The 25,972-nt window shown below is 41.8% G+C and overlaps 4 protein-coding genes across 6 annotated transcripts; 3 read left to right on the top strand and 1 right to left on the bottom strand.

The window, feature by feature from the left end:
- Nucleotides 1-19: 19 nt before the first annotated feature.
- On the bottom strand, nucleotides 20-3,402 carry rcvrn2 (recoverin 2). The gene is made up of 3 exons (XM_070966331.1): nucleotides 2,835-3,402; nucleotides 850-961; nucleotides 20-384 (listed from the first exon to the last, which is right to left on the bottom strand). Exons 1-3 carry the CDS (start codon nucleotides 3,213-3,215, stop codon nucleotides 296-298), a joined length of 582 nt encoding a protein of 193 aa, XP_070822432.1. The 5' UTR covers nucleotides 3,216-3,402; the 3' UTR covers nucleotides 20-295.
- Nucleotides 3,403-5,863: 2,461 nt separating this feature from the next.
- Nucleotides 5,864-7,405, top strand: LOC139334140 (uncharacterized). Of its 2 annotated transcripts, none has more exons than XM_070966902.1 (2): nucleotides 5,864-5,924; nucleotides 6,810-7,405. In XM_070966902.1, the coding sequence occupies exon 2, from the start codon at nucleotides 6,886-6,888 to the stop codon at nucleotides 7,318-7,320; it is 435 nt and encodes a 144-aa protein (XP_070823003.1). In that variant the 5' UTR covers nucleotides 5,864-5,924; nucleotides 6,810-6,885; the 3' UTR covers nucleotides 7,321-7,405. The 2 variants fall into 2 exon arrangements, with proteins under 2 accessions (XP_070823003.1, XP_070823004.1); XM_070966903.1 differs by having other exon boundaries at nucleotides 5,865-5,924; nucleotides 6,816-7,405.
- A 2,804-nt stretch (nucleotides 7,406-10,209) lies between these two features.
- Nucleotides 10,210-20,929, top strand: LOC139333855 (C-Jun-amino-terminal kinase-interacting protein 4). 2 transcript variants are annotated; one of them, XM_070966530.1, is made up of 28 exons: nucleotides 10,210-10,297; nucleotides 11,445-11,818; nucleotides 11,955-12,149; nucleotides 12,274-12,394; nucleotides 12,523-12,593; nucleotides 12,735-12,799; nucleotides 13,478-13,541; nucleotides 13,645-13,814; nucleotides 13,988-14,259; nucleotides 14,784-14,841; nucleotides 15,019-15,171; nucleotides 15,309-15,351; nucleotides 15,487-15,614; nucleotides 15,729-15,782; nucleotides 16,239-16,379; nucleotides 16,510-16,642; nucleotides 16,928-17,014; nucleotides 17,116-17,163; nucleotides 17,300-17,441; nucleotides 17,599-17,641; nucleotides 17,741-17,821; nucleotides 17,974-18,041; nucleotides 18,129-18,277; nucleotides 18,370-18,541; nucleotides 18,790-18,903; nucleotides 19,000-19,098; nucleotides 19,546-19,635; nucleotides 19,772-20,929. In XM_070966530.1, exons 2-28 carry the CDS (start codon nucleotides 11,720-11,722, stop codon nucleotides 19,888-19,890), a joined length of 2,979 nt encoding a protein of 992 aa, XP_070822631.1. In that variant the 5' UTR covers nucleotides 10,210-10,297; nucleotides 11,445-11,719; the 3' UTR covers nucleotides 19,891-20,929. The 2 variants fall into 2 exon arrangements, with proteins under 2 accessions (XP_070822631.1, XP_070822633.1); XM_070966532.1 differs by lacking the exon at nucleotides 19,772-20,929 and having other exon boundaries at nucleotides 19,518-19,565.
- A 1,604-nt stretch (nucleotides 20,930-22,533) lies between these two features.
- Nucleotides 22,534-25,477, top strand: LOC139333854 (coiled-coil domain-containing protein 106-like). The gene is made up of 8 exons (XM_070966529.1): nucleotides 22,534-22,679; nucleotides 23,202-23,271; nucleotides 23,374-23,472; nucleotides 23,594-23,815; nucleotides 23,953-24,009; nucleotides 24,145-24,426; nucleotides 24,565-24,732; nucleotides 24,843-25,477. The coding sequence occupies exons 2-8, from the start codon at nucleotides 23,202-23,204 to the stop codon at nucleotides 25,157-25,159; spliced, it is 1,215 nt and encodes a 404-aa protein (XP_070822630.1). The 5' UTR covers nucleotides 22,534-22,679; the 3' UTR covers nucleotides 25,160-25,477.
- The last annotated feature ends 495 nt before the right edge of the window (nucleotides 25,478-25,972 follow it).

Raw genomic sequence — 25,972 nt, 5'->3', positions numbered from 1 at the left:
ATATATATATATATATATATATATGTGTATAGCATTAAGCTTTACATAAAATCTGTACACTTTTGGGAGCACTATGCCAGAAGTGACATTGACAACAAACATTCATAAAACAGTAATGTGACATCAGCGAAACTTACTGAAAAAGTTAGTTGCAACCAAGACACTGCAGAGAGGAGTATTTACACAAACGAGTGGAATGGAGTAAAGAGGAGGGAGAGATAAGGTAAAACACAAGTTTCAAAGAAAGTAAAGAGTCTAATGAGAAAAAAGGAGGAGGGATAAACTAGGAATGAGCTTATTGTTTGAGTGGCTCATAGTGGATAAGACGCATTGCATTTTCATTTTCAATCACACCTTTGATGAACTCTCCTTCAGCCAGTCGTTCTGTGAGGGGAAAAAGAAAGAGCCAGAGATGTTACAGTGGGAAGAAAACTGTAAACAAGACATACAGCAACTCTCATCTAAGAAATCCGGTCTTATCTCCTGTGTGGGTGTGCATATATGTGTGTGTGTGACGGTAACATGCAATGCAGTGAGTCACTTGAGGTTTCATGGTCCATCGCTGGTACATACATAATAAAGCTTGCATGACACAAGTGATGCTGTTCCTGGGGATGTGACCGCAGGTGGATTTATTGCTTGCAGTATTATAAAGACAAACAGCTGATTGAGAAATGTAATCTTTGCCACACGACGAAAGAACAGCTGCTCAGGAAAGGTAGTGAGAGCTTACGCTGGTTTCATGTCTCTTTAAAATAAGTACACTGTGTTAAGAACACAGTGACCTGTGATGCACCCCGGGGACACAATATATATTCACATGTGCTACATGTGTGCTATTTCCCTCACCGTTGTCTTTCTTTTCGAAGTAAGACCACAGCTTGTTGGCTCTCTTCTCGGGTGTGTTCTCATCCTCTGGTAGCCTGCTCTGCTCCTCCTTGGGGATCAGCTTAAATATGGCCTGAGAGGGGGTTGGGTACAAGATTGGTGATAAATGCTGCATCATTTCAGCCACACAAATAATACATATATACTGTCAAAACAGCTCATAAAACAAATGGGTACAAGCCAAAAAGCAAGAGTTCACAGCCCTCTTAGGTTAATTAGTGTCTTGTTTGTATGTGCGGTCTATTGAGCTTCTGATGCAAAACAGCTTGACACTTAGAGAAAGGCTTTCTCCAAGACTTTCTCCTTGTGATTGTCTTATGTCTCGTCCCTGATTTGGCTGAATACAACCAAGTCTTACGCAAAATATAACCTGCAATCCCTAAATGACAAATGATCTGCTTTCCACATGCAGCCACAAGAGCAATCCCGGAGGGCTTCGTCATCACAATTTACATGTAGGTACAAGTTAAAAATCCACCGGCCGTGTCAAACTGAATAATCAAGCAGCCCGACGCAGAACATTCAGGCCTGTGTGTCATTTTTCAGAGACAGTTAATCTGCAGTGGGCCACTTGGAATCCAGCAGATTGTAAATGACTGCGCACTTTAGGTTCACATCTTTAAGTGTGTGTCCCACTTAGAGACGAGGCACTCATCTCCCACATTTAAGACACCTAGATTAACATGGATTAGTGCCAAGACTCAGGCCACAGGCCAAACACCAGGATGTCATCTCTTTTCTCGCTGGACTGTCCCTCCATTGGCCCCTCTGATCTTGTGGTCTGTATAGTTCACATTGTGAGCTTGTAGATGGCAAGTAGTTGCTGGTCAGTTATAACAACATGGAACCAGATCTGTATCAAGCATAAACAGGCAGATACCCTGTATTTACAAGTTCACTGTCATATCAGTGGCATATACTATACTAAACTAATATGGGCTCGTACGGCCTTCTTCAACCCACATAGAAGCAGGTATCGCTGGACTTTACATAGTAATGATGTCTTCTGTGCATATAGCAGATCTGTTTTTACCTACTTCTCCACACAGTCAAATTCTGTTGCAGGTTGCTGAATTTTTGGCAGGATGGCTTTAAAATGTGGCTGTTTTGTGCAGTGGTTGTGAACATGATGCACATGGACTCAGGCCAGTTGGCCAGGAACTAAATCCCATTACAATGTCAGCTGGATCCTCAGCTGATCTGTCTAAACCTCTTACAATTCTATTTCATTTGTCTTGAAACCTCACAGCCTCCATCAGACTGAGTTTGGGTCATATAAAAACAACGACTGACAACTATTATACTGTAATTACCTTAAATGAATCTAACAGTCCAAAGTGGCAGCCCAGAGAATAATAGAAATTTGGACTAGATCCAGGGACGATGGGCAGTCCCTCCAGTGGAGTAGCCTTATTTAAGAGTAGGCCAGCCTACATTGTCTAAGAACTAAACCTGTAATCACAGAGATTAGAAGGAGTTTGGGGCTCAAATAGGATGGCTAATTGGGCTGGTAATTAGTACTGAGACCTACATACCATGAGAGGGGTGGTCTCTTTCCAATAAATATTAACTCAGTTTAAATGGTCCTTAAAGGGAGAGAGCAAAATACCAAGAAACCCTGACAATATGATGCAGTCCACCAATCAATTATTGCTTCAAAAATGACCTTAGAGTATATTTAACACCTCAAAATTCAAGATGAACAGTTTGAATTTCTGATATTTTACATCGATGGCAGCAATAAAAATGAAGGTTGTGGTAAAATACAACAGCCTTTCTGTCTTTTGCACTTCCAGTCAGTATAGTTTGATGCTACTCCTCATAAGAGAAGATGAATGTCTGTCTGAGGAGGGAAAATGTTTAGAACGAGTCACACTAGAACCGTGGTCTGAGCGTCTCATCCTTTCATCACCATCATTACTGTCTTCCACATGCATCCCTCTCACCTGGCAGATCTCCGTCACTTCTGTCTTGTTGATGTATCCGTTCTTGTCTACATCAAACAGCGAGAAGGCCCACTCCAGTTTTCGGGTCGTCTTCCCAGTGGAGGTCATGTGCAGTGCAATGATGTACTCCTTGAAGTCCAAAGTGCCGTCGTCGTTGGTGTCAAAGGAGCGAAACACGTGTCGGGCGTAGCTCTTGGCATCGCTCTCAGGAAAGAAGCGGGTGTAGATCTGCTCAAACTCTTCCGGTGTTATGCGTCCCGTTGGGCACTGCCTCTGAAAGTTCTCGTACCACTGGGAGATCTCATTCTCAGTGAATTTGGTGCTGAGCTTCAGGTCCTCCAGGATCTCCTTTGATAATGCGCTACTGGTGGTATTTCCCATGGTGGCTGCTTTCAGTGTCTTAGTAATGTGTCAGTTCTGACAAACTCACCGGCAAATATTTGCCACCTGAGTTTTTCTTCCTTTGTGCCACCTGAACTTCTCCTCTGAAGAAACTATGCTGTTGCTCACTGGCTTGACCTCTCCTGCTGACGTTAGAGTCCAACGAAGAAACCCTGGAAGTGAAAAATGAATCACACATACGGTACAATCCACTTATGAAATCCTAAATATTTGACACTGCTCAGTAAATGACACTGTGAGGATGATCAGAAATGCAGAGGAGGCTTACCTGTGTGCTGCGCGCAAAGATGATGGCGGGGGAATTGAGCGTCTGCCTCAACAGTAAGACAGTGAGAGATAAGGAGGGCAGGGGGAAACACACTCCTACCATGGATGACGGGGTTAATTCGGTTAATGCGGGATTTAAGGTGGCTGAGCTCTTGTCTAAAATGAACCCCCGGCTCCTAATTTTCTCTATTGAGTCTGGACATCTAGAATATCATGGACATCAACAGTTTATGAGAGAGCTCAGTTTATTTCTCTGTCAAATGATCTAGAAACTCTAGGAATTCTGAGTCATACATTTGTGGTGTGAGATGTGTATCCAAGAAGCTAATCTCACTAAATAACTCAATATCAATCAGCAGCAGAGGGTCCATGCATTTCACTGTATCCTTGTCACTATAAAATAAAGAAGTATTTGAGCGCTGCAGAGTCATAAAACTTGAACACTGCTTTACTACATGTTCTTGGAAACTCTGTGAACACGACCCTTGGTGGATTTCAAAGCTCCAGCCGTATGTCTGGCTATTTCAGTAGTGGCCTTTCAATGGGTTTAGTTGACCACTGATGTCTAATTCTAGCCTACCATCTGTCTAGGCAGTTTAACTCCCTCTACCTCCAATCCCACCTATGCACCCTTACATCAGCGTCACAGCCGTCCTTCTTCATACGTGATCTCCTTCCTGTCCTACGTGAGCCATGATGTTGCCCTCCTTTGACTAACATTTCTGTCCTCAGCCTCGGGTTGTTTTCTGGGATAAATAAGTGTTAACCTTCTTTTCTCACTCTGCCAAATTATGCTTTTGTGGTTGGGCTGCCAAATTCTTCTCCTTTTCAGCCTCCACATCAACTATTGTCTCGTGCACTTAAGGTGTCCTGTTTTACATATCGACAGACGCAAACCTCCATCTTTATTGTCACCAGCCATCACCTTATAGGAGCGGTCACATCAAAGTCACTTCATGACACTTCGGCTGACACATTTACATCTTCAGTCTGTTTGATTTGTCTTTCCAAGCATAATTGTGATTGTCTTAACTGTTATTTCTGATATAATTGAGCATGGAGGTTTGGGGTATAACAGATTTAATGCGTTACAGATGTGTGTATTGAAAGAGGACAGATACACTGTATGCTTATCATTTTGACAGCAAGATTTTGTTTTAGTCCATAAATATGCTCAGTGAGTCAATCTATTGGATTATAATGACCTGCCCCTCCCCTTAGCCAATTACCATCATCCTGTGAGTGCCATGGCCAATAGAATTACCCCCCCCCACACACACACACACACACAACACAACAATCCCTGACATCTGACCCGTACCCTTGGCTTGACTAATAGCTAGAGCTAGAGCAAGCGAGGATTTGAAATGTTTTTCTACTTATGGAGAAGGTGAGAATTCATGTAATGTGGATATCTAAGACCAATCTGTAGCTTCGGAGCACAATGATGAAATGATAATGTCTTTGCAACAATAAATAGGCTATATATATTTCCTTTGCAGACAGAACGTATAATATACATGCAAAATAATGCAGTAACAGGTGAAAGTTTGTCTATAGTAGAAGTCAACACGTCTAAAAATATCTACAATTAGGCCAATGACTCACCACTGGCAACATCCCAGTTGGCTGGTCAGCCATTCAGCCTATTAACTGGCAGTATCAAACTCCACCTGTGTTACAGCATCGAGCCAACCGGGAGCCAACTCAACATCAGCACTGACATATACACTGCAAATCTGGCCCATGCACGGCCAGCCAGGAACCTTTCATTCATGAATGTCTTGCACTTGGTAACAGAACCGTGCAAACAATTCGTTTTGCACAATTTGTCCCATTTTTAATTTGTTCGTCATTACTGATGGTTATTTTGCAAATGAAGAGCCAAAGAACAAAGTGAATCATAAAACATTTCCTCTATAACCGTAAAGAACCCTGATGAAATAATATGCATCTCGCCACCAGTGACAGGAGAAATGGGAATGCTGAACAGGAAAATACTTTTAAAAAAAAAAGAAAAAACATTCTCAGCCCAAACAATGCCTTGGTGGGACTCGACTCAAACGTTAAGACTGAAAGAGAGAGGAAAAGAGGAAGGGAGTTGTTCCTAGATAAATATCTGGTAATGGGTTGTAATGACGCGTAATGACAGACAAGAGTTTCCTCCTGAACACAAGGGAAGAGAAGACCAAACAAATGATGACAACAATCTTGACAATTGTGTCCACCATCTTGGGAGGCCTAACGCTGTGACGCATGTGATAAAGGTAACGGCACTGCGGCCCCCTGCTCCCATTTCTACGCTCATTGTCCAGAGGGAAAGTCAGCAGCTCTTTTCGGCTTTTTACTGAAATCACTCACAAACTGTGAATTTAAATGATCTTCATTCACTGACACTGAAGCTCCTGATTCAACTCTGAGGTAAGCAATGTTATGCTTTTTGTACAAAATACAGCATTTTTCAATATTAGCATTTTGCAATTACTTACCAGTCTGGTCACAATTTCTGACGTGAGCAAGTGTCCTACTCTGTATTAACAAGCAAAGATATCTAATATCTAAATTTAGTGGGCCCAAGATATTTTATTGGCATAATATGATTTTATAAGGATCTACTGACTTGAAGAGACTCAGTCTTTTGTTAAGGCTTATTGCAGTTAGCTCACGCAGTCAAAGGAGCCAAAGAAACACTTTGGCCTCTACCTGTATTTGTATCTCAGATTCAATTAAATTGCTTTTTTTTAATCTTAATTCAGTTCAGTAGAAATGCTTCCAGCGATTTTGGCTGTTTGCCATTTAAATGACCAATTTGAAAATGTCATTATTATTCTGCATTTCCATAACCCTGCCAGCAGCTCAGTCATTACAGACATTACTGATGCTTTGAAGCCAAACACTGCTCTCTCTCTCTCTCTCTCTCTCTCTCTCTCTCTCTCTCTCTCTCTCTCTCTCTCTCTCTCTCTCTCTCTCTCTCTCTCTCTCTCTCTCTCTCTCTCTCTCTCTCTCTCTCTCTCTCTCTCACACACACACACACACACACACACACACACACACACACACTCACACACACACACAATTTTATTTTAAACAGTGGAGATCCCAAAGTACACGTGTAAATGACGCACATCTCTGATGAAACGGTGTAACCACATTTAGATTCTGAGTTTTGAATATCGCACTCATCATAAACATCATACAGCTCCGATGAAGAGTCGGGGCTAGAGATAAGATGATTTTTCCAGTCTTGAAGCTACATAAGGGGAAATAAAAAGGGGAAATGAGATGTTAATGGGTTTGTGTGTCAAGTTGTAGGAGTAAAAAAGAAGAGGAAGCTGCATGAGAAGGCACTTTTGGTCATCTGACGGAGGAATCAAAACCAACCATGACAACCAAGATGGAAACGCTTGATCCTTCAGCTCTGTCAGACGTCACCTCCACTGTCACCTACGACCGTAAATCTGACACCGTGATCTTACCGGGAGGAGTCGTCTCAGTGGCGGGCGTCACGGTGGTGACCGGGGGCACTGAGCTGTCCTGTGGATCCTGTATGCTGGCCTTTGGTTTTTGGGGAACTCTCATCGGCTTCAGCTGTGTGGCTGTGGGGCTGTGGGACCAACTGAACCACTCCAGGGGGAGGACGTCTCACTTACTGGGACTGGGATTTGTGATTCTGGCCCTCAGTTTCGTGGTGGTGGGAAGTGTGGTGGCATTTTACCTCCTGACGAAGAAGAAGAGAAAGCTGACGCAAGAGGACAGAGAGGATGGAAAAGAAGTACTTGTAGAAAGTGGGAGGGTAATTAAAAAAGTCACAGTATAAAAAGACGAATGTCAGAATATGAGAAAAACTGACCACGAGTCTGCACAGAATTTTGACTGTCAATAACACACAGTCACAGTTGGCAAAAAAAAGGAGATCCCTCCATGTCAGCCCCACTCTATGTCTCCTTAAACTAGATTAAATTAGATTCAACTACCCAGCAGTATATAAAGCAGTTAAAATGATGCTGCCTGGTGAATCTAAGTACATCATGCTCATAGTACTTTCTGTACTTCTACTTAATGAATACAGAACATTTACTTTAATATTTCTATATTGAGATATTGCTACTTTTATTCAAGTAGCACAGAGTAATACTTCTTCCATCATTACCTACTGCTATTTGTTGCTCACAATGCTTGTATTTTCTTTCATTCTCATCACATTTTTACATGTACCGTGTAGACAGACCATGCACGTAATTAATGGACCACATGTAAACTGTGTATGTTTGTGTGTGTGTGAGAAAGGAAAGGTCGGGAGAGAAAGACAAAAAGATGAATACCTGGAAGAAGGTAGGTGGTGCAGATAATAAAGGGAGACATTTTTGCAGAGTACAGAAGTCTGTTAGAAGGTTTGTTCACTCAAATTATGCACAAAAGAACAGACTTTCTCATTTCCTCCTAAGGGTACCATGCAAATATTCAGAGATTTGAGATAGCTGTATCCTGCTGCAGCCCCAAAACAATGGAAGGGAATGGATGCTTATTTGCATTAACATTGAACCCTCTTCCTACCACTGTGGCCCCTGGTGGTGGCCCCAAGAATAAACTACTGTAAGAAACAACTGTGATATATATATAAAAAATTCCCTTATGTATTTCAAAACATTGTTGGCTGTGCAGTTAATATCATCTGAAAATAATAAAAATATATGATTTTCTTTTGTACAAACTGCAGCTTTTATCCAAAGTATCCGCATTATTACTTAAAAGCTTATTTACCACCCTTTGATTCTGGTATCATTTAGGAGGTTATGCCAAAGAGAGTGTTCAGGATCCACCCGTTAGGAACGCTGCAACCACTGCGTCTCAATAAGGAGGTTGACATGAGTGTTACGGATAAGATAGAAATCGATACTATATGCTATATGTTTTATGATGTCTACAGCCTGATGTTTACGTAGCATTTATCTCTATTGTTGCATATATTCTATTTTGCTGTGTGTATTGTCAATTTTGCATATTCACTGTGCTTAGGGTGTCTTCACTGTCTCTATAGACACTGCCTTTAACTTGTGGTGCACCATACCCGCGATGTTTTGCCACACAAGTTCATGCTCTGCATTAAGGCTCATCAAGTGATTTTTATTTTGTATTGCTGCATCCACTTGCTGTCTGTTCATGCCTTGAAGAAGGTCTCTGACCAGAAGCTTGCTTGTTTAAACGATTTTTTTTTTTCACAGCTTAGAGAGTGCAGATGTTTTTTTCTCTCTCTCTCTTTGAGCAGCCTTAAACTTAAACACTCACACCATGTCCTGATCATGCTCTGACTGCATGTCAAACATATGCACGACACGCTATTTTGCAGTCTTATCTTGTATGATAGGACTTAACATTTCATTTGATAGTCATAAAACATTTTATTACAAAAGTATGCATTGTATATCTGATTTTGTACCTTAGGAAGAGCAGTGTTTAGGGTTGAGGACAGGGCACATGAAGAAATCTGTATCTGCTGTTTTAATAAAAAGCAAGAAAGAAACCTGTGAGTCTGTGAGTACCCCAGTCGATAGGATTAAGGTTAAAAGAACTCAACACCAAACTGTCTTTACAAAAACAATGCCTGGTGATAGATAATTCACAGATCACTATTGACACATTTTTGGTTGACCAGCTGAATAAACAGTCCTAATGACAGTACTAACAGTGAGATCTAAGGATTATAGATACCAGGACATGTTCTTGAGTTTTATCAATGGCATTTTTTTAAAGCTTTGAGCACCACAGATTCCATTCTGCTCTATTGTGCTGGTGTGGTTGCACAATGTCAAAGATGAATACCTCAAACCATGAGGATGATGGCTCAATCCTATTCAAATGTCTCCGTAAGGGATACTGAAATGTTAAATAAAGCATAGCCACCATTAATTATATTATTTACACCTGTCCTTTTGATTACGTCTTCTCCGAAATGGGCCTATACACTTTGTATAGGAGACATGCAGAGGTGGGGTCAGAAAAGCAGGACAGGATTGTGTCTCAAAGGGCTGCTGAGTGCAAGTCAACAGAACAGAAAACCATGAACATCAGAAATCAGATGAAGGGTGAGATGTGTTAGTACCTCCATCTGCTGGCTGTAAAATAAACTACTTCATCCAATTACTTCTGGTTGTGATTTACAGTAAATGCAGATTTCCACTGTACCTCATTGCATGAAATAGTTACACCACCTTCAGTTTTCACATTGATCATTTAAAGCACGTTTATTATGTAATAGTCACAGAGTGTTCAGCGGTGATGCCCCTATTCAATAAACTGGTTCAGTTTACCTTCTTTAGTCTAACTTCACACCTGAATAACTTTATCAACAAACACTGTTCACGTGCAAACATTTCAACATTACTAACTCTCTGATACCATTGTGCTCACTTAGAGTGACATGAGGAAAGAGTCGAGCTTTTCACAGGTATGTGAGGTATTTCGACAGGTATCCGACTAAGACGTAGGTTACTCAAGTCACCTGACAGCCTTGGTCACGTGGCACCGTTCAAGTTTCAGGAAACTTTTTTTTTTCTCTCTGAAAACAAAACTGCCCATGTCCCGCCTCCTCTCCCCGTCTATTGGTTACGGAAGTCCATTGCGGCGCTCTGGTTGGCCAGAATGAAGACATGTTTGCGCTCGTCACTATCAAACGACAACCCCCTTCTTTAAACTCGTTTATGTGTAATTGATATCGTCCCTGAAGAAAAAAAAAGGTTGGGATTTCAGTATTTCGAGTCAGTGAAATGAAACTTATGAAGGAGTCAGCCGTGAAGGTGAGTTTGTGAAACGGCAGCCGAGCAGTGCGACGACTGGACTCGTTTTTTTGGTCAAGTTACAACTTCGTAAACTTACTGCCAAAGACCTCTCAAGGTGTCCACTGTCAGTCACGTTACTTATTCATACAGTATGTCAGTTCAGGCGTGTCATTTTTAAAGCTTTACTTTCGTCTTCGCTAACAACCAAGGCTAATTAGCCTAATTATGAACGCATGTAACCTGTCGCCGTTGTCATGTTTGTGTTTACATCTCACCGTTTGAATGTCGCTGTGCTATTTGCGGTGCTGTTGGACACACACGTACACAGGCTCGTTTGGTCTGTATGTCCCTGCTACACATGACATAATCCTTATTCGAGACATCTTTAACTGAAAGATCCGCTGTGTCTTTCATATGAGAGTTAAATGTAAAGCTGCTTTGGCTGCTTGGAGCTGCCATCACGAGACTACTTGTCAAATATGTTGTGTAGTTAAGACTACTACTGAGGATTATTTTCCAGATCAGATAACCTGCTATTCTTTTGCTCGATTAATCGATTCAGTTTCGTCTATAAAGTGTCAGGAAATGGTAAAGATTTCCCATCACAATCCTGATGCTCCTGATGTTTTGGTTACAACTTAATTTATTGGTCAGGTTGACACAAAATTAACTGCAACTAATGAGATTTATCATTTGAGTCACTTTTCTGGGAAAAAAATGCCACTCATTATTTGGTTCCTTCTCCCTAAAACCACTTGTTTGTGCCTTTGACAATGTCTACTTTTAAAGAGAAAGGCATCCAGGAATGAATGCGTGGCTGATCGAGCTGTATGTTGTACAACAAGCGTACAAACTGATCTTTAATGGGTGTCTTTTCAGTTTATACCCTGACTTGAAACCAGCCATTAGAATTAAAATTTCATCCTTACTGAGCGGATGCTCTGTAGTCTGTTTGCTGTTAAACAAACCAGTTAGTCACAGACTCTAATAGCAGAAGATCACATGACCACATCCAACCAATTATAAGCTTGTGAAAAAAAAATGCTTGTCTAAGCTTGAATATTGTACAACACATTTGACTGTTTGTTTGCAATTAAACTTGGCTGCAGTGTAGAAGAGGTTGGTGGTCATATATATCATTTTATGTTCCCCTTTTCTTTCCCAGGATGGACTCCAAAACACCCTCTGACATCAGATGAACTTCACAGTCCTGAAACATGTAGTTCAGTCAGAGAGGATGAAGTCCCTCTCAAGAACAAATGGAGCACTAAGTTGTGGAGCAGGTGTTCACAGAAATGTTAGAAGCTAGATGAACTAGTTGTTTTAGTTGGTGAGGAAGTTTAGTCAGAATTGGTTTATAGAGCTGTAAAATCATTTACCCTGATCTGAGTTGGGGAAACCACTTTCACAGTTAATACAGAAGATAAAAGTGATTATCAGATGGAGTGCGGTGAGAGGGTGCTGTGTGGGACAGGGGAGGTGGAGCTGGACCCCAACATTGTGAGTGAAGAGGCAGGAAAACTGTATTCAGAGCTACAGGTAAAACAGCTCCTCGTTTATTTTTCCTCCCTGTTCCATTATAATTGAAAAATTCTGCCATGTTTTTCTGAATGGATTAATGGTGGTCACACATGCTGCACCTGCTTTCTCACTCTGCTGCCGTGTCCTGTCACAGACAGTTATTGAGACTCATGGTGAGGGTGTGGTGGAGTCGCTGGTACCCATATTTGTCTGGGTCCTGGAGGGGCTGGCCAGCTGCAAAGCCCAGCTAAGAGACAAGGAGGAGGAGGCTGAGAGGGAGAAGGCTGACCGAGAGGAGCTCCTGGAGAGGTACCAAGCAGAGAGAGCACTCAGGAAAGAAAGTCAAGAGGTGGGGATTGATCCAAAGTGTTGATCTCGCATGATATACCATGATTCAGTTTTGTGTTTTGAACAGTTGTGACGGTAGGAAGTCGTCTGTTCTCAGAGCTGCTAAAGTGTTCTGTTTTCTGTAGAGGTATCTGGAGCTGGACGACCAAATTGAACAAGAGAGGAGAGCCATGAGGGGGAGGGAAAAGGAGAAAGAACGGCGAGAGAGAGAGCTGGAGAAGAAAGCAAGAGAGCAAGCTGATCAGTGTGAGCATTTGAATATAGTAACTGTGGCAAACGACATACTAGCCCTGCATTTAAAACATCATTCATCTTTATTTGTGCATGACTAGATACAGTTCAAATCTCAAGCTACATGTTATGTTTTCTTGTAGTGGTGGCCTTGGAGGAGCAGAAGGCAAACCTGAGCAGAGAACTGAGCACGCTGAGGCACACTCACAGCAAGGTCAGATACTGCCGTTCAGTCTACAAACTTGTGTGCCATTGTGTCATAGCCCAGCGACATCTTAAACACCCTGTTCATGATATTTAGCTGCCTTTTCTCAATATTCTGCTTCTTACATATCACTGATGTTCTTTCCTTCAGTTGGCTCACACATATCGGGAACTTTTGGAAAAGAGAAAGGACTCTGAAAGAGATTCTCCTCTAAGGTTGTTCTTATTCAGCATTCATCTACCTCAGGCTAATTTCTTACACCGTAGATAGAGTGTGACACAGGAAGGCTCGAGGTGTCCCTTGACAGCAGCTTTATTATGACCCATGCAAGAGCCAACAATATAATTAAGTAAACATACCTGCCACTGTGCTTGCTTTTTGTAACCTGCTTGCTGTAATGAATAAATTTCCCCGGTGTGAGATCAATAAAGTCCTATATTATCTTATCTTACTTGATATTGAACCCCACAATGTGTTACCTAACCTCTCTGAACTTTACCGTAACGATCTTCATAACATAGCAGCATCTCTGTTTACCTTTTGCAATGAAACTAAGCACAGTATATACTATATGTCAGAGAAAAATGGCGGTTTTACTAATGTAAATTAAGTTTAGCAAATTTTTTATTGATGTAAAATTAGACTTTTATGGAAAGAGTTAGCTCATTTGCCAGAAAGCTATAATTTCACCTCTGGGCTTTTATCTGAAAATTAGTATTTTTAGTGGTGATTTTCAGAATAAAATAGCAGTTTTTGGTAGGGTGTTGATCACAAGTGACAGGTTATGATTAAGTAATGCTGCAGGAAAGTGGTGCAAAATGTAAGAAGCCCAAACTGATACTGTTTCCTCAGATGACTTTTCTGCACTCTGTAACACTGCGTGTTGTGTTTAGGAATCACATGCGTCCCAAGAATGCAGAATTTCCATCCAGCCAAGGATCCAGTGTTAATGAAAAGGTGAATATATTCTCTCTCTGCACACCTGCATTTGAAACATATTTTGATACAAGATTTTGGCAGAACTAGCTGCTGTTTCCTGCTTTTTTTTTTTTTTTTGCAGATGGCTCAAAGACCACATTCAAATTCTGGCCCCCCCTGTTTGGAAGATCTAGTAGCGAAGGAGGAAAAGGCAGTTGACATTGCAATAAAGCCCACCTCAGATCAGTTTATCAGTGAAATCATAAGCTCCACTCCAGAGCTCAGGCAGTTTCATGGCTTTGTGGACGCAAGGTAATAATTTGAAACCATCGGCTAATTTTTCTGGAGATTTGAGTGAGAAAAGTTTGTGTAATCATGAACTAAACATAACTTTAGCTCATCGACCTTTTCACACAGAGCGTATCAGATATTCAATCACTGTCTCACATTTTTTGCTCTTTCATTTGCATCATCATTATCATCAGCACCCCTGCTGTCAGACTACCCAGAGTTGAGTTGGAGACCAGCCTGGAGGATGAGATGGGGGAGGCGGAGGAGAAGGAGGGAGAGAAGGGGTGCAAAGTAGAAGAAGAGCAGGAAGGAGAGCGGCAAGCAAAAGACGAGGAGGAGGAGGAGGAGGTGGAAGAAGACGATAGTATGGAGTGGGAGCTGCGCAACACTGACTCTGTGTTCTCTGAGCTGGCTGAGCTGAGTCGGGATTATGTGGAGAGTGTAGACCGAGGGGCCAGTGTGAGAGGTGAGCTCATCAGGAAAACACGTTTTAAGACCCAAACACACACAAAGACACAAACGTGGTTTATGTGCTTTCCCTTCGTCTTCTACGCAACATTTACAAAACCCTAACTGCCAGGAATGAGCCAGTTTTCAGTCAGATAGTCGTGCACACACCTATCAGCAGACACAGAAAGGAATATCTCATTCAGAGTGTGTCATATGCAGCATTGAAACACAAAGTAAGTGATCACAGACAGAAGATGACAGTAGGTTGATTTCTAAAAATAATGTGTCAAGGGTGAGAAACTGTTTGTACCCGCTAACATGAAGTGCAAGTACATGAGTTACAAACGTCTCTGTCTGTAGGTTTCATTAAACTTCCTCTTTTTTTTTTTTTTTTTTTTTTTTTTTTTTACCATTTTGCACCATTTCATGTGGTAATTTATTCTTGGATGTGAATGTGGAGTTAATGGTCATACCAGTTAAACCCATGTCCCTCTAAGTGTTGTCTGTATGAAGCATTTTTAATACTTATTTCCTGTGTAGGCAGCACAGACCAGTTTGAGGAGATGCTTTCTCAGTATGAGGAACTGAAAGTCACCCAGTGAGTCCTATATTTAATTTCTCTGACCTTTTTTTGGCTAGCTCAGTGTGATTATTTGGGTGTGGAGGGGATTTTCCAAACACTTCATTACAGTAAAGTTTCTTGTTTCAGTACAACTGATTGTCGATGTCTTCATAATCCTAAATTATTCATCTTTTGCTCTGTTTCTTCTCTCAGCGAGTTAGTAGAAGCTGCCCGTAAGGCTCTGATATCTCGGGTAGTGGAGCTGACGGATGACCGTTCAGCTCTTAAACTGGAAGTGTCCTCTCTTCAGGAAACAGTCTCTCGATTAGAGGGCCGGGTGAAGGAGAAGGAGGAGGAAACTAAGAGGTGTAGAAGATTGTTTTCATGTTTTAATGATGTCTTTTAATTCTCTGACTTTTTGTAAAAATAATTGCATTTATTTTTGTTATCATGACACTGTATATACTGCTTTTAACTCTGTTTTATATCCACTGTTTTTATAGACTTCGGAAAGAACTGGAAGCGTGCCAATCTGAGGATCCTGATGTAAGGAGATATTATAATTCTCAGGCTTTTATCTGCTGTATAAAGATGTAGTGGAACAATAACTGCTCAGTGTTAATCATGATATATGAAACTGATGCATGTACCTCATTAAATAGCAGAAATTTCTCCATTCAGGCCTCTCTACCCACATCCATGCGCCACTTCTCTCGTTCTGAAATGGCTCGCGTGGTCATGGAGAAGAACCAATATAAGCAGCGTCTGTTTGAGCTGCAGGAGGCAGTAAGACGTAGTCAGACCATCAGGTGACTTTGCAGTTCAATCACTTCAGTTCGTTTAAAGTTGATATCTGTTCCAATAGAGAGCTGTGTTTCAGGTTTTTGTCTTCATCCTCATTTAGTGTTTTCTATTTTTTAAAGAGCGACAAAGGAGGAGAGGTTAACGGAGGAAAAAAGGTCAAGTGTTTGGAGAAAGTAAGTATGTGTCTCAGCTGTCATCTCATCTAGAAATAGAACATTTTAGATTACACTGCATACTCATCGTCCTGTCAGTTAAACCTGCAGTGAAGTTAATGTCCTCATAACACACACGGTTAGCTGGTGCAGCTTTTTTCCTCCAAAACAACAGAGGTATGCTGGTCCCCATGTCTGTGCTACAAAACCAGTGGGAATGTAGAACTACAGCACTTACACCAAAAGAAAACTACCATTTCAGGGTCCATTTGGTTAGAAGCACTTTGTTATGCATTGCATGAGGGCAAAAATGACTGTGAAGCCACTCAGCATCACGTGGGCACAGCACAAAATAATAGAAATGAGTAAGTGTGCTAAGTGTGTAATTTAGTGCATTTAGTGGCATGTTGCACTCACAATTTTGCGGTCTGTTTAAAAGACTGACATCTATTTTTTATTTCTTTGTTCTTATTAAAGGTTCAACCGCTTCTTTGGCCTGTCCAAGGAACCCTTAATCCCACCACCTGCTTCTGCATTTGCCTTGCCAACTTCTCCATCACTCACTCGCTCTCCTCTGGGGTCTCCACAGCTACCCGCTGTCAGTCAGGCTCATGCAGAGTAAGCTTGTGTTTCAGACCCTGTCGGTCTTGCATGCGCTTCTCTATTTACATTATTATTATTTACAAAAAATGGAACAATTATAAAAGGCTCAGTAAAGCTGATTTAACACCAGAGGCATTCTCTGTAGGTCTGCGTCTCCTGCTGTTCTCTCCCCTCGTGTCCGGAGGAGAGAGCTCTACAGAGAAATCCGTTCACATATTTGGGGATCGCTTGGAAAACGGCAGATACACGGCTGGAGCATACCACTGGCAAACACACAGGTAGTAGAAATGCACACATCCTGTAGATACACAGATATTCACATGTCTTAGTTGGAATATAGAGTAAAGATATGCCCAAACCTTCCCTGGCTGCTACACGAGCCTGAAGTGTACATTTTTGTTACCATGTAATATTTATATAAACTAAACCAATGTAAGAAGGTCTCGTCTTCAGTCCATCCCGCTACATTGGACTGATGAGACTTTACACACCCTTTAACATATTCAGACATGCACATTTCCACAATCCTAACAGTATCCTTGTGATTAACTGTCATTATGTAGGAATCCCAGGAGCTTGTCCCGGAGCCTAAAGATGTTCCTGTTCTAATGCAGCTCCGACTGTTGGATCAAAGAGACTCCACAGCTAAGGTAGACCTTTTCACTGCAAAACATCTTCAACGCAAGAACCCAGCAGCCTTTAGCACCTCTGCTGCATTTAAGCAAGATTCCCAACTTATTTTTCTTTTCAGTTGAACTGTGCGGTTGCAGTCTCACCTGAAATCTCTGGAGAGGCCACAGTAAGTCTGCCATTATCCTGCTTTAATAGCTACTTTAGTCATACTCTAATCACCATGTACAATGCCATCCAACCATAACTAACAGTGTTTCGTGCCACTCATCTTTCCAAACTCCACATCCGCCCCTCTCTGCCAGTGTTCTGTGTGGGTAGTTTCTGGCCCTGCCTTCAGCAGCGATATTACAGTGATTGATCCAGCACGGTCCAACACAGTCTTGGATCAGTTCAGCCTCCCTCCCACAGCTCCTGCTCTCTGCATCTGTGCTGTGCCTCCCATAGGTCAGTGCCAGTACAATGGGCTGCAGCAGCTTCCTATAGAAAGCTTGTCTAATGTATTCTGTACTCGTATTATCCCCTCATACCGTAACATTTGGAAGGCAGCACTGCTTGCTTAGCGTTTCCTTTTGACACAGTCTTTCCTGTCTTGTTATGTCAGGTGACACTGCAGGAACTGTGTGGATTGGAACTCAGGAAGGAAGGTAGCATCTGCTGAATAAGCAGCTCACTTCAATAAATAACGCTCTCTCTGAGTAAAATGCCTGTTGGCAAAGCATTCAGACTGTCTCTCTCTATCACAGCATACTGGTACACTCAGCCTCTGCTGACAGGAGGCGCTGTCTGCAGTCTGTTTCCCTCTCAGAAGGTGCTCATTCGCTCACGTGAGTTCTGTCTGCTCTATGTTTGAATCACATTTGTCTCTTGGTATTGTAGGTATTAGAATTTAATGAATGTGTTTATGTGGCATTGATTTATCTTCATGTTTTCATCTAGAAACCTGAAATAAGATGCTTTTGTTGACTCAATCTGACAGGTACTCCCAGGGTAAAGTCATAGCTGGCTTAGCTGATGGGACTTTGGCATTTTTCTCACATGGTTCAGGTAATCCAGTCTCTTCATTTTGCATGCTCCACATACCTTAATATTTGGTGACATTAATAATGAAGTAATGAGCGCTGTGGTTGACAGGTGGATGGAATCTACAGTCACACTATGTGATGCCTCTTGGATCAAACCCTTTGCAGCCCATTCGCTGCTGCCTTGCGAAAGAGAGTCGCCTGTGGGTGGGATATTGGAACAGAGTCCATGTGGTTGACATCAATGGCAAGAAGGTTGAGGTAAGAATCAGAGGAGGTACCTACACTGTTTGAGTCTCTTGGTCACGCTTGTATTTGAACTCACCATCATTACTCCATATCTGACCTTTCAGCAAACATTCTCAGTCTCCGAACGCAGCGAGCAGCAGGTTCGTTTCCTGTGTGCTGGTGGAAGCGGGGTTTGGACGTCCTGCCGACTCGACCCAATCCTCAGACTGTTTGACTGGTCTACAGGACGGCCGCTACAGGAAGTCGATTTTACTGCTTTGGTCACTAAAACATTAGGTGTTAAAACTCTATTTTTTCTGTCATTATAAACGTATTTAAACATAAATGTTTGTGATTTAAAATGTTTGTCTCTATCTTGGACATAATATGCCTTAGAGTAAACAAATTTCAACCTGTGGTATTTAGACATTTTTCTGCAAAATGCTGGATTTATTAATATTTAATAATTCTGTTCTGTTTTTGTGTCAGGCATCTTTAAACTCCTTGCTGCAGCTCAGCTGACATATTTCTGTCTCCATCTTTAGGCCAAGCCTTCCTGACACTCTCACCTCTCCAGATCTCGTCTCTTGCGGTCATCTCTGGCCGCCTGTGGGTGGGCACAGGAGGTGGTGCCCTTTTCTGCATCCCATTATCCATAAGTGAGTTTTATTTAGGGTGACAGTACAAACACTTGAATTTTATATTGTCTGAAATGTTCTCTGTCTTGTATTAACTACATTAATAATCATCTTCAGCATCAGAGGCCGTTTCCATCCCATATTGCTCCATTGCTTCAGCTCAGCTGTGTTACCATGGACATAGACAAGCTGTCAGGTTCATCATTGTTGCACCTGGTAAGAATCTGAACTTAGCCTGCCAAACATTGTCAGTAGCCTGTTAAAGGTTGGATGAGTCATTCTGGAGAAAGATTGTTGATATCTGCTCGTGGTCTGCTAACTGTCTGTTCAAAAACATGGTTTCATACAGGGTGGGTCTGTGAAAGGGAAACAAAAACAAACGCAAACACAGAGGTTCAGACTGAGCCACAGAACACTATTCAAACCCATCAGCAGCAGGTGGCATGCACAGGATAAGGGGAGAGGAAGGGCAGATGGGGGGAGAGAGAGGGAAATCAGGCATGTTAACATGTGATCGCATTGTGAAGGAGAGATAGCGATAGCAGCCATCTTTCTCCAGAATGACTCACCCTGCCTTTAATTCAGGGGGATCCTTCTAAATGCACTTGCATGCTGTATTTTCTGTATCTTTTTAGTTGCCCTGTAATCATCTTTGCCCCACAGGTTGTTTGGTCACCTCTCCTGGCAGCAGCATGGTCACTACCTCTCAGCTGATCCTCAGTGGAGGAGAGGGCTACATTAACTTCCGAATTGGTAAGTTGCAGGAAAACCATGGTGCTGTCAAATTGTTTGGAACTGTCTGATGTGTTGGATCAGCCTTGTATTTATTTACTGATTAGTCTGTGCTTAGTTTATTAAAGGCCTAACAGAGTTGTGCCCTTTTTTTCAGGGGATGATGCAAGTGAAGGATCGGTTGAGTTGTCCCAAGCTACACCTCAGCGGTCTGAACGCAGTCACATGATCATTTGGCAGAATGCCCCCCCCGCTGTGCCCAGCCCTGCCCTCTGATATTGCTCATCTCCGAGCTCTACCCTTTTGAAATGAGATAAAGATGGAGCAGACGTACACTTTACAGCAGCAGGCCTTGAGACAGCGTTGAAAATGATGCTTTCATGGGACTGAATGAACCAACGCCTCGATGTAGCAGCAATAAAAGCAGGCTCTAGAAAACATACGACGCATGCTATTTCACCCGTCTTTACCTCACTCATTTTGTACATCTGTCTTTTGACTGGATTATCCGAATGGATGATGATGCCTTACTGTGTGCCTTCATCAGGTTTGATCTCATTTCTGTAGAGGTTGTGAGTAATTCAGCTGCGTGATGACTAAAAGCTCATTTTTACCTTTGCACTAACAAAGAATTCAGTGATACATTTTTCTTCCAGACGTGCAGAGTTGTCAGTCACATGGTCATTTCACCATGGGGCTCTTTTGTCATACATTTTTCAATCATAAGGTTTAACTTAATAATGTGGCTGTTGTTGAAGCTGTTGTGTACACACTTTGTTAACTGTGAACTGGAAACGTGTGTGGGTCTTCTCTCAGCACAAAGACAATCAGACTCTGTCTCCTGATGCTGCAATGAGATTGGGGATACCTTCTTTTGTTTGTGATGTGTGTTTTTTGCAATTCATTTTCAAAAATCTACCCCTCCAAATCGAATATGGTGCAATTATAAATAACTGCACACTTTTAAATGTATCTGTATGAAAATATGTGATATCCTGTCTTTTGAATGAACCGTTTCAGTGCTTGTCTTAGGAAATTATTTATTTTCTCAATCAGCTTTGAGCTGAATGTGTCTGGATGTCTTAATTCGTTTTATGTTTTCGTTTGATGTCAGTATCTTTTGTAAAATAAGGGAGAGCAATTCTTTCAAGTGTCCTATGCAGTATTGATGTGCACTTACAAGTTTGTGCACACGTTGATGTCATAGCAGCTCCTTTTCCTTCTTGGAAAGAAAGTTAAGACTTGAGTATTAGCTCTGACTCAACCTTGTGCAAACGTGATTATTGTCAATAAAAATGTCTTCAGTGGTTAAAGTAACTTTCATTCTAGATGGTATTTCTGGAACAGTTGAGGGATGAATGAATGACTCCAGAGCAAATCAACAAAATAATACAGCAGATTAATCTTTTTAATGTTTGTATATTGGAATCTGTAGTCTAGTACATTCCAGTCCTGAGTGTAGTCCACATACAACTTGTTATGCAGAGAGGACACAAATGCTCTCACTTTTTCTTATGAAAACATATTGAGTAACCCTGACACTTCATGAGAGCAAGGTGTTGGTTAACTCCACAGCAGAAGTGTATGTGAAGAGAATGACAACCAGCAATGACGCTCCTCTGCCTCGGGCAGTTTGCCCTGCCACCTGGTAAAGGACAGCCCTTCTAGTAACAACGGTCTAAGTCCGTCAGTTAGTTGTTAGTGTCTTTGGGATCCACTTCCTATGTTGGACTGCTGTGGGTCCTCGGGATCCGTATCCTTCGGCTCAGGGAGCGAGCAAGGCGGTCCACAGCTCCACCAACAGTTCCCCCCAACTCCTTTTTAGAGGTCAGACCCTCAATATTGCCACTGTACCACATGACCCAGCCGGCCAGGGACAGCAGCACCAGCAGGGCTCCTGTGTACACCAGCAGATCCCCAAAGTCTCTGCCTTTGATCTCTAGTGGAGCAAAGACCCCCAGCAGCAGGGAAACCACACCCAACAGGTCCATCAGCACAGCAAACACCAGGGCCAGCTTACAGTGGGACAAGCCATCATATTTGGGTGCCATGGCTGCACTGAAAAACAGAGGGGTCATGAAACGTGAGCTTATGACAGTTCTTCATATCAGATATCTTCTGACTCTATTAAAAATAAAGACAAATTTACCAACATTTACCAACAAATGAGCTATATAGGCCAGTTATTTTTTTTCCTCTATACCTAAAACACACATAAAGGAATTGTTTTTATAATTTTACTTTTACAATTCACAATGCTGGCTTTTGTTTTCTAACACGTTTTACACTGGCCCTACATTCACAGTCAAAACAGGTGCCACACCTGTCACGTACGTTTCAAGAGACCTCTTCATGCAGACCAGTGACACCGCAGAAAAGCGGCATTATTACGAATACATATATATATATTTTTTTTTTTTAGGAAAAACAAAATCCCAATCACTTACCGTCACGTTACGTTTGCTGAGTATTTAAATTTCTACAGTTTTCACAAAGGGAATCGTGCGTTTTGAGTCTTTCGGGATCCACCGAAGCCGCCAGTCAACACTGAAACCTGACACCTCCTCACCTGTCCAACCTGTCCTGCAGCTTCGCTGCAGCCGCAACAGACTTAGGCTTAGACTTTACAACAGCAAACCGTGTCAAAGCTAAAAGTGGACAATGTAGGTGCAAATTTCTATCATTTTGTCGCATAATTGAGTTCTTCAGTCCTAAGAAAAAATTATCAGTGGATATGAACATATTATTCACAGATAATTTACATACATGATTCAAATATTTTTTAAGAGTCACTGGTTTAAATAAATTCACAAACTCAAATCAACTTTACAAGCTTCTGCAGCATTTTTTTTCCTATCATTCATATTTACAAAAGAGGACCGCTAATTTCATTACATCCGGAAATGACGCATGTATCCGGAAATGAAGAGGCTATTGAAAAAATAAAAGAGCGATAATTGTTATTGTTAGCTTGTTAGCTAGCAGACGAACTCGAGAATGGAGATATGACAGAGTAATAACGTCTTATTACATGTGCACGATTAAGTTATTACAAACGTAAAGTGGTATGTACCAATTTATGTACAATATATTGGTAGAAAATAGATTCTAGTAATGTCTAAATGACGGACATAAACACTAACGTGTACAGAAAGGATGGAATTGTAATTTTATATTCGTAGCTAAATTCTTGCTAACATTATGCCAGGCTAACGTAGTACAGAGCTAATGTTAAGTCGCTTCCACATTGTGAACAGGTTACCAGGCAGCTGCAAACTTATATTTGAGTAACTCACCAAGTTTTACTGTTTCAGTTTATACGTGCATGACCATATAGGTATATAATAATATTAGCTTTGGTTTGCTGGCAGTCTGAGCTTGCAGAAAATACGACAGACCACATTATGAAAGCTTGCTGGGGAACTACACTTTCTGTAAATGCATTGATGAATAAGCAGTCTTTTAATGTAAATCATGTGTGCATGCATTAGCCCAAAATGCCCCAGCGAGTTGCATAACAGAACCCGGTGACATTTCTTTGAAACCTTTAACTAATCAAACATTCCTCACGTTGTCCGACGTGTGAGATGGAGGACGGAAACAGGACTGATGCTGCTTCCACATCCAAGAGCCACCCAAGCTCACTCCACCTGCAGAGTAAGGGTGAAAAGGAAGCAAATACATATGTTTTTTTTTTGGTTTTTTTTTGCCTTGAGGTCAGGCATTATGGTCAATACTCTGTGTATTTGTCCCGTTCAGCTCCTAAAAATGAGGACGCCTATGAAATTGCCATCCCCTACGAAGAGAACAACTTTGAGCAGCAAGGCTTTTTCAACCAGAGTGATCAGAATTTTGATGGTGAATACCAGAATCAATATCCAAACCTCACCTTTATCTGTATAATAATGTCATTCTTCACACAAAATCTCTTGACATGCAATATTAGAATTTCCCAAGCTCTCCTGTCTGTCCTCCTCAGAGTCCCCCCCATCTGCTGGTCCATCCCCAGTCAACAACTCATACATGGTGATCACCAACCTGCGGACCCAGCTCCAGATCTCTCTGGAGAAAAACTCTTGGCTGCAGAAAAGAATTGAGGACTTGGAAGAGGAGAGGGACTTCCTCCGTTGCCAGCTGGACCGCTTCATCTTTTCCACAAAGAGCCAGGGACAGGAGCAGAGTCAGAGCCAATATAGTAACGGTGAGGACAGGGGACAGGTGTGACATGACAACCTGCTCAACAAGAAATTGAGTATAAGTTGATTAGAAACCGAATTTTTGCAAGAGAAGTCTCTCAGGATGGAAAATTAATTCTTACCTGTTGGTATTTGTCTGTAGGTTATGAATCTAGACGGTTCAACTGGAGAGCAAGACGAGAGGATGATCGTCCCGCTGGTAAAAACAAAGATTGATGGACTTAATCGCTAAATTAAAATCAGTCATGATTTGATATAGTTCTGCTGTATTGGATATATGTATTTCCTCTTAGACTGCAGATTCTTAAATACTGTGACTTTCTTCTTTTCATAGAGCAACAGAAGACAGACTCACAGCATTTCTCCTCACGTCCGTTTATCCAACGAAGGCCTGGTCCCCCAACCATGGTGCCTTCCAAAAACCATGTCTCCAATCCACTCACCAATCAGCTTGCCTCTATTAATGCTTTGTTCAACTCTACACAGTCACAGGCCCTCTTGCAAGGCCATAGCCATAGTACTTCTAGTACCACAGCCAGTGGCAGCAGCAGCAACAACAACAGTGCTACAAGGTCATCCATGAATGAAATGAGTGGACATAGCAACGTGGGTCCAGGTAATAAAAATGGGACAAATCTTTCTGTCACCTCAATTGATGTAAAACTTGGGAGGGAAAAGAAATGGGAAAAAAAATAGTTGCCTGTGGCTTTTATTTAGAGGGTTTTTCTGAGGATATTTTTTATGCTGTCATCAGATTCGCTTTCACTCTTGGGAGAATCTGATGAGTACTTGGAGCAGGACGGCTACCTTGAGGAGGAGGAAATGATATCGGGGGAAGATGTAATGTCAGATACCATTAACAACAACAGACACCAGTTAAAGAGAAGGCGAGTTTTTCGAGCCCCTAGAGAGCGGCAGAGAGGTAGGGGAAGGAGAACGATCCTGCAGCAAAACATTTCAGTGCCATTATTTAATTATAGATTAGTCATAAGACTGCTATACCTAACTCTCTTCTACTTTCTTGTTCCTCAGTGAAAGATGCTGCTGGGGTGCTGTTTCGTTACAAGAAGATCCTGCTTACGTATCAGCGTTTGAAAAATATGTCTAAAGCCTTCCAAATCCATGGTGTGGACCGCAACACAGTGGCTTCCACCACACCCATAGCTGAGCTGCTACTTGTAGCCCCAGAGAAGGTGGCAGAGGTGGGCGAGTTCGACCCATCCAAGGAAAAGCTGCTAGATTATGCCCGGCGCTGCTACACTGCCCTGGATGAGGAGACACTCAGCAGGGTGCAGGCCCTGAAGAAGAATAACCTGCTTCTGCCCATCTCCTACAGGTTCAGACACTGAGGGGAGAAAGACCGAGGAATGGGAAATGTCTCTGGACAAAGGGTGGAGTTGATGGCGAAGCGAGGAGAGAAGAGGCAGTTGGCTTCTGCTGCAGCAGGCCGGCTCACCCCTGAGGCACAGAGAAGTCCAGAGGCATGAGGAGTTATTTTGCTATCTCAGTGTCCTGGATATGGCCATGTAAACTGTAGCTGAGATCCTCAGACAAATAAACATTTCACATCTCACTTTTATTATCAATATATTGCATAGGAATGGCAGTTTCTTTGACAAATCCTCACCATCATTCCAGTAATTTTGAGGATGAGGGAGTGCCTGCTGCAGGGTTAGGAAAAAACATGGTTCCCATTGCTGAAAGCAAAATGGCATGTCTGTGTGATTCATGAACGTGTGTTTACTATTGGGATTATAGAGGGGATTGATTTGTCTTCAGTCCTTAAATGATTCATTCATGTTTCAGCCCTGAGGTTTGCAGAGACACACAGACCCTTTCTTTCCTTTGCTTCTGGATCAGCTTGAGGCCAGTAGTTCAGTAACTGATCATCTAGATCATGTCAGGTCCTGACAGTCTAAATGATTTTAAAACATAGAAATTTTTATCACTTTATTTTTGTGCAATTTTGACACAATCCTAAAAATTTGGTAGTTTTCAATCACGATGTCTGTGTATGTTAAAATTATGCTGCAGTCCATATATTTTGTTATTGTGCCATACTTTTAAGAAAAACAATCTTTTCCTTTTGTTTATTTTGTTTGATGTGTCTTTGTTGTATTCGTTTCGGCATTGTTATAATATCCTCAACTATTTTCACTTGC

This window comes from Chaetodon trifascialis, chromosome 7 (assembly GCF_039877785.1).
Source record: "Chaetodon trifascialis isolate fChaTrf1 chromosome 7, fChaTrf1.hap1, whole genome shotgun sequence".
Taxonomy (NCBI): domain Eukaryota; kingdom Metazoa; phylum Chordata; class Actinopteri; order Chaetodontiformes; family Chaetodontidae; genus Chaetodon; species Chaetodon trifascialis.
This window is presented reverse-complemented; position numbering and strand designations above follow the sequence as displayed.

Bases quoted from the DNA above. Each gene is read 5' to 3' on its own strand.
- rcvrn2 (XM_070966331.1), bottom strand. From the start codon at position 3,215: ATGGGAAATACCACCAGTAGCGCATTATCAAAGGAGATCCTGGAGGAC. The intron at 962-2,834 runs GTGAGAGGGATG...ACCCCCTCTCAG, and splicing joins AAGTGACGGAGATCTGCCAG to GCCATATTTAAGCTGATCCC. The intron at 385-849 runs GTGAGGGAAATA...TTCCCCTCACAG, and splicing joins CTTCGAAAAGAAAGACAACG to AACGACTGGCTGAAGGAGAG.
- LOC139334140 (XM_070966902.1), top strand. From the start codon at position 6,886: ATGACAACCAAGATGGAAACGCTTGATCCTTCAGCTCTGTCAGACGTC.
- LOC139333855 (XM_070966530.1), top strand. From the start codon at position 11,720: ATGGAGTGCGGTGAGAGGGTGCTGTGTGGGACAGGGGAGGTGGAGCTG. The intron at 15,172-15,308 runs GTGTAGAAGATT...CTGTTTTTATAG, and splicing joins AAGGAGGAGGAAACTAAGAG to ACTTCGGAAAGAACTGGAAG. The intron at 17,442-17,598 runs GTCAGTGCCAGT...TTGTTATGTCAG, and splicing joins CTGTGCTGTGCCTCCCATAG to GTGACACTGCAGGAACTGTG.
- LOC139333854 (XM_070966529.1), top strand. From the start codon at position 23,202: ATGGAGGACGGAAACAGGACTGATGCTGCTTCCACATCCAAGAGCCAC. The intron at 23,816-23,952 runs GTGAGGACAGGG...ATTTGTCTGTAG, and splicing joins TCAGAGCCAATATAGTAACG to GTTATGAATCTAGACGGTTC. The intron at 24,733-24,842 runs GTAGGGGAAGGA...CTTGTTCCTCAG, and splicing joins CCCTAGAGAGCGGCAGAGAG to TGAAAGATGCTGCTGGGGTG.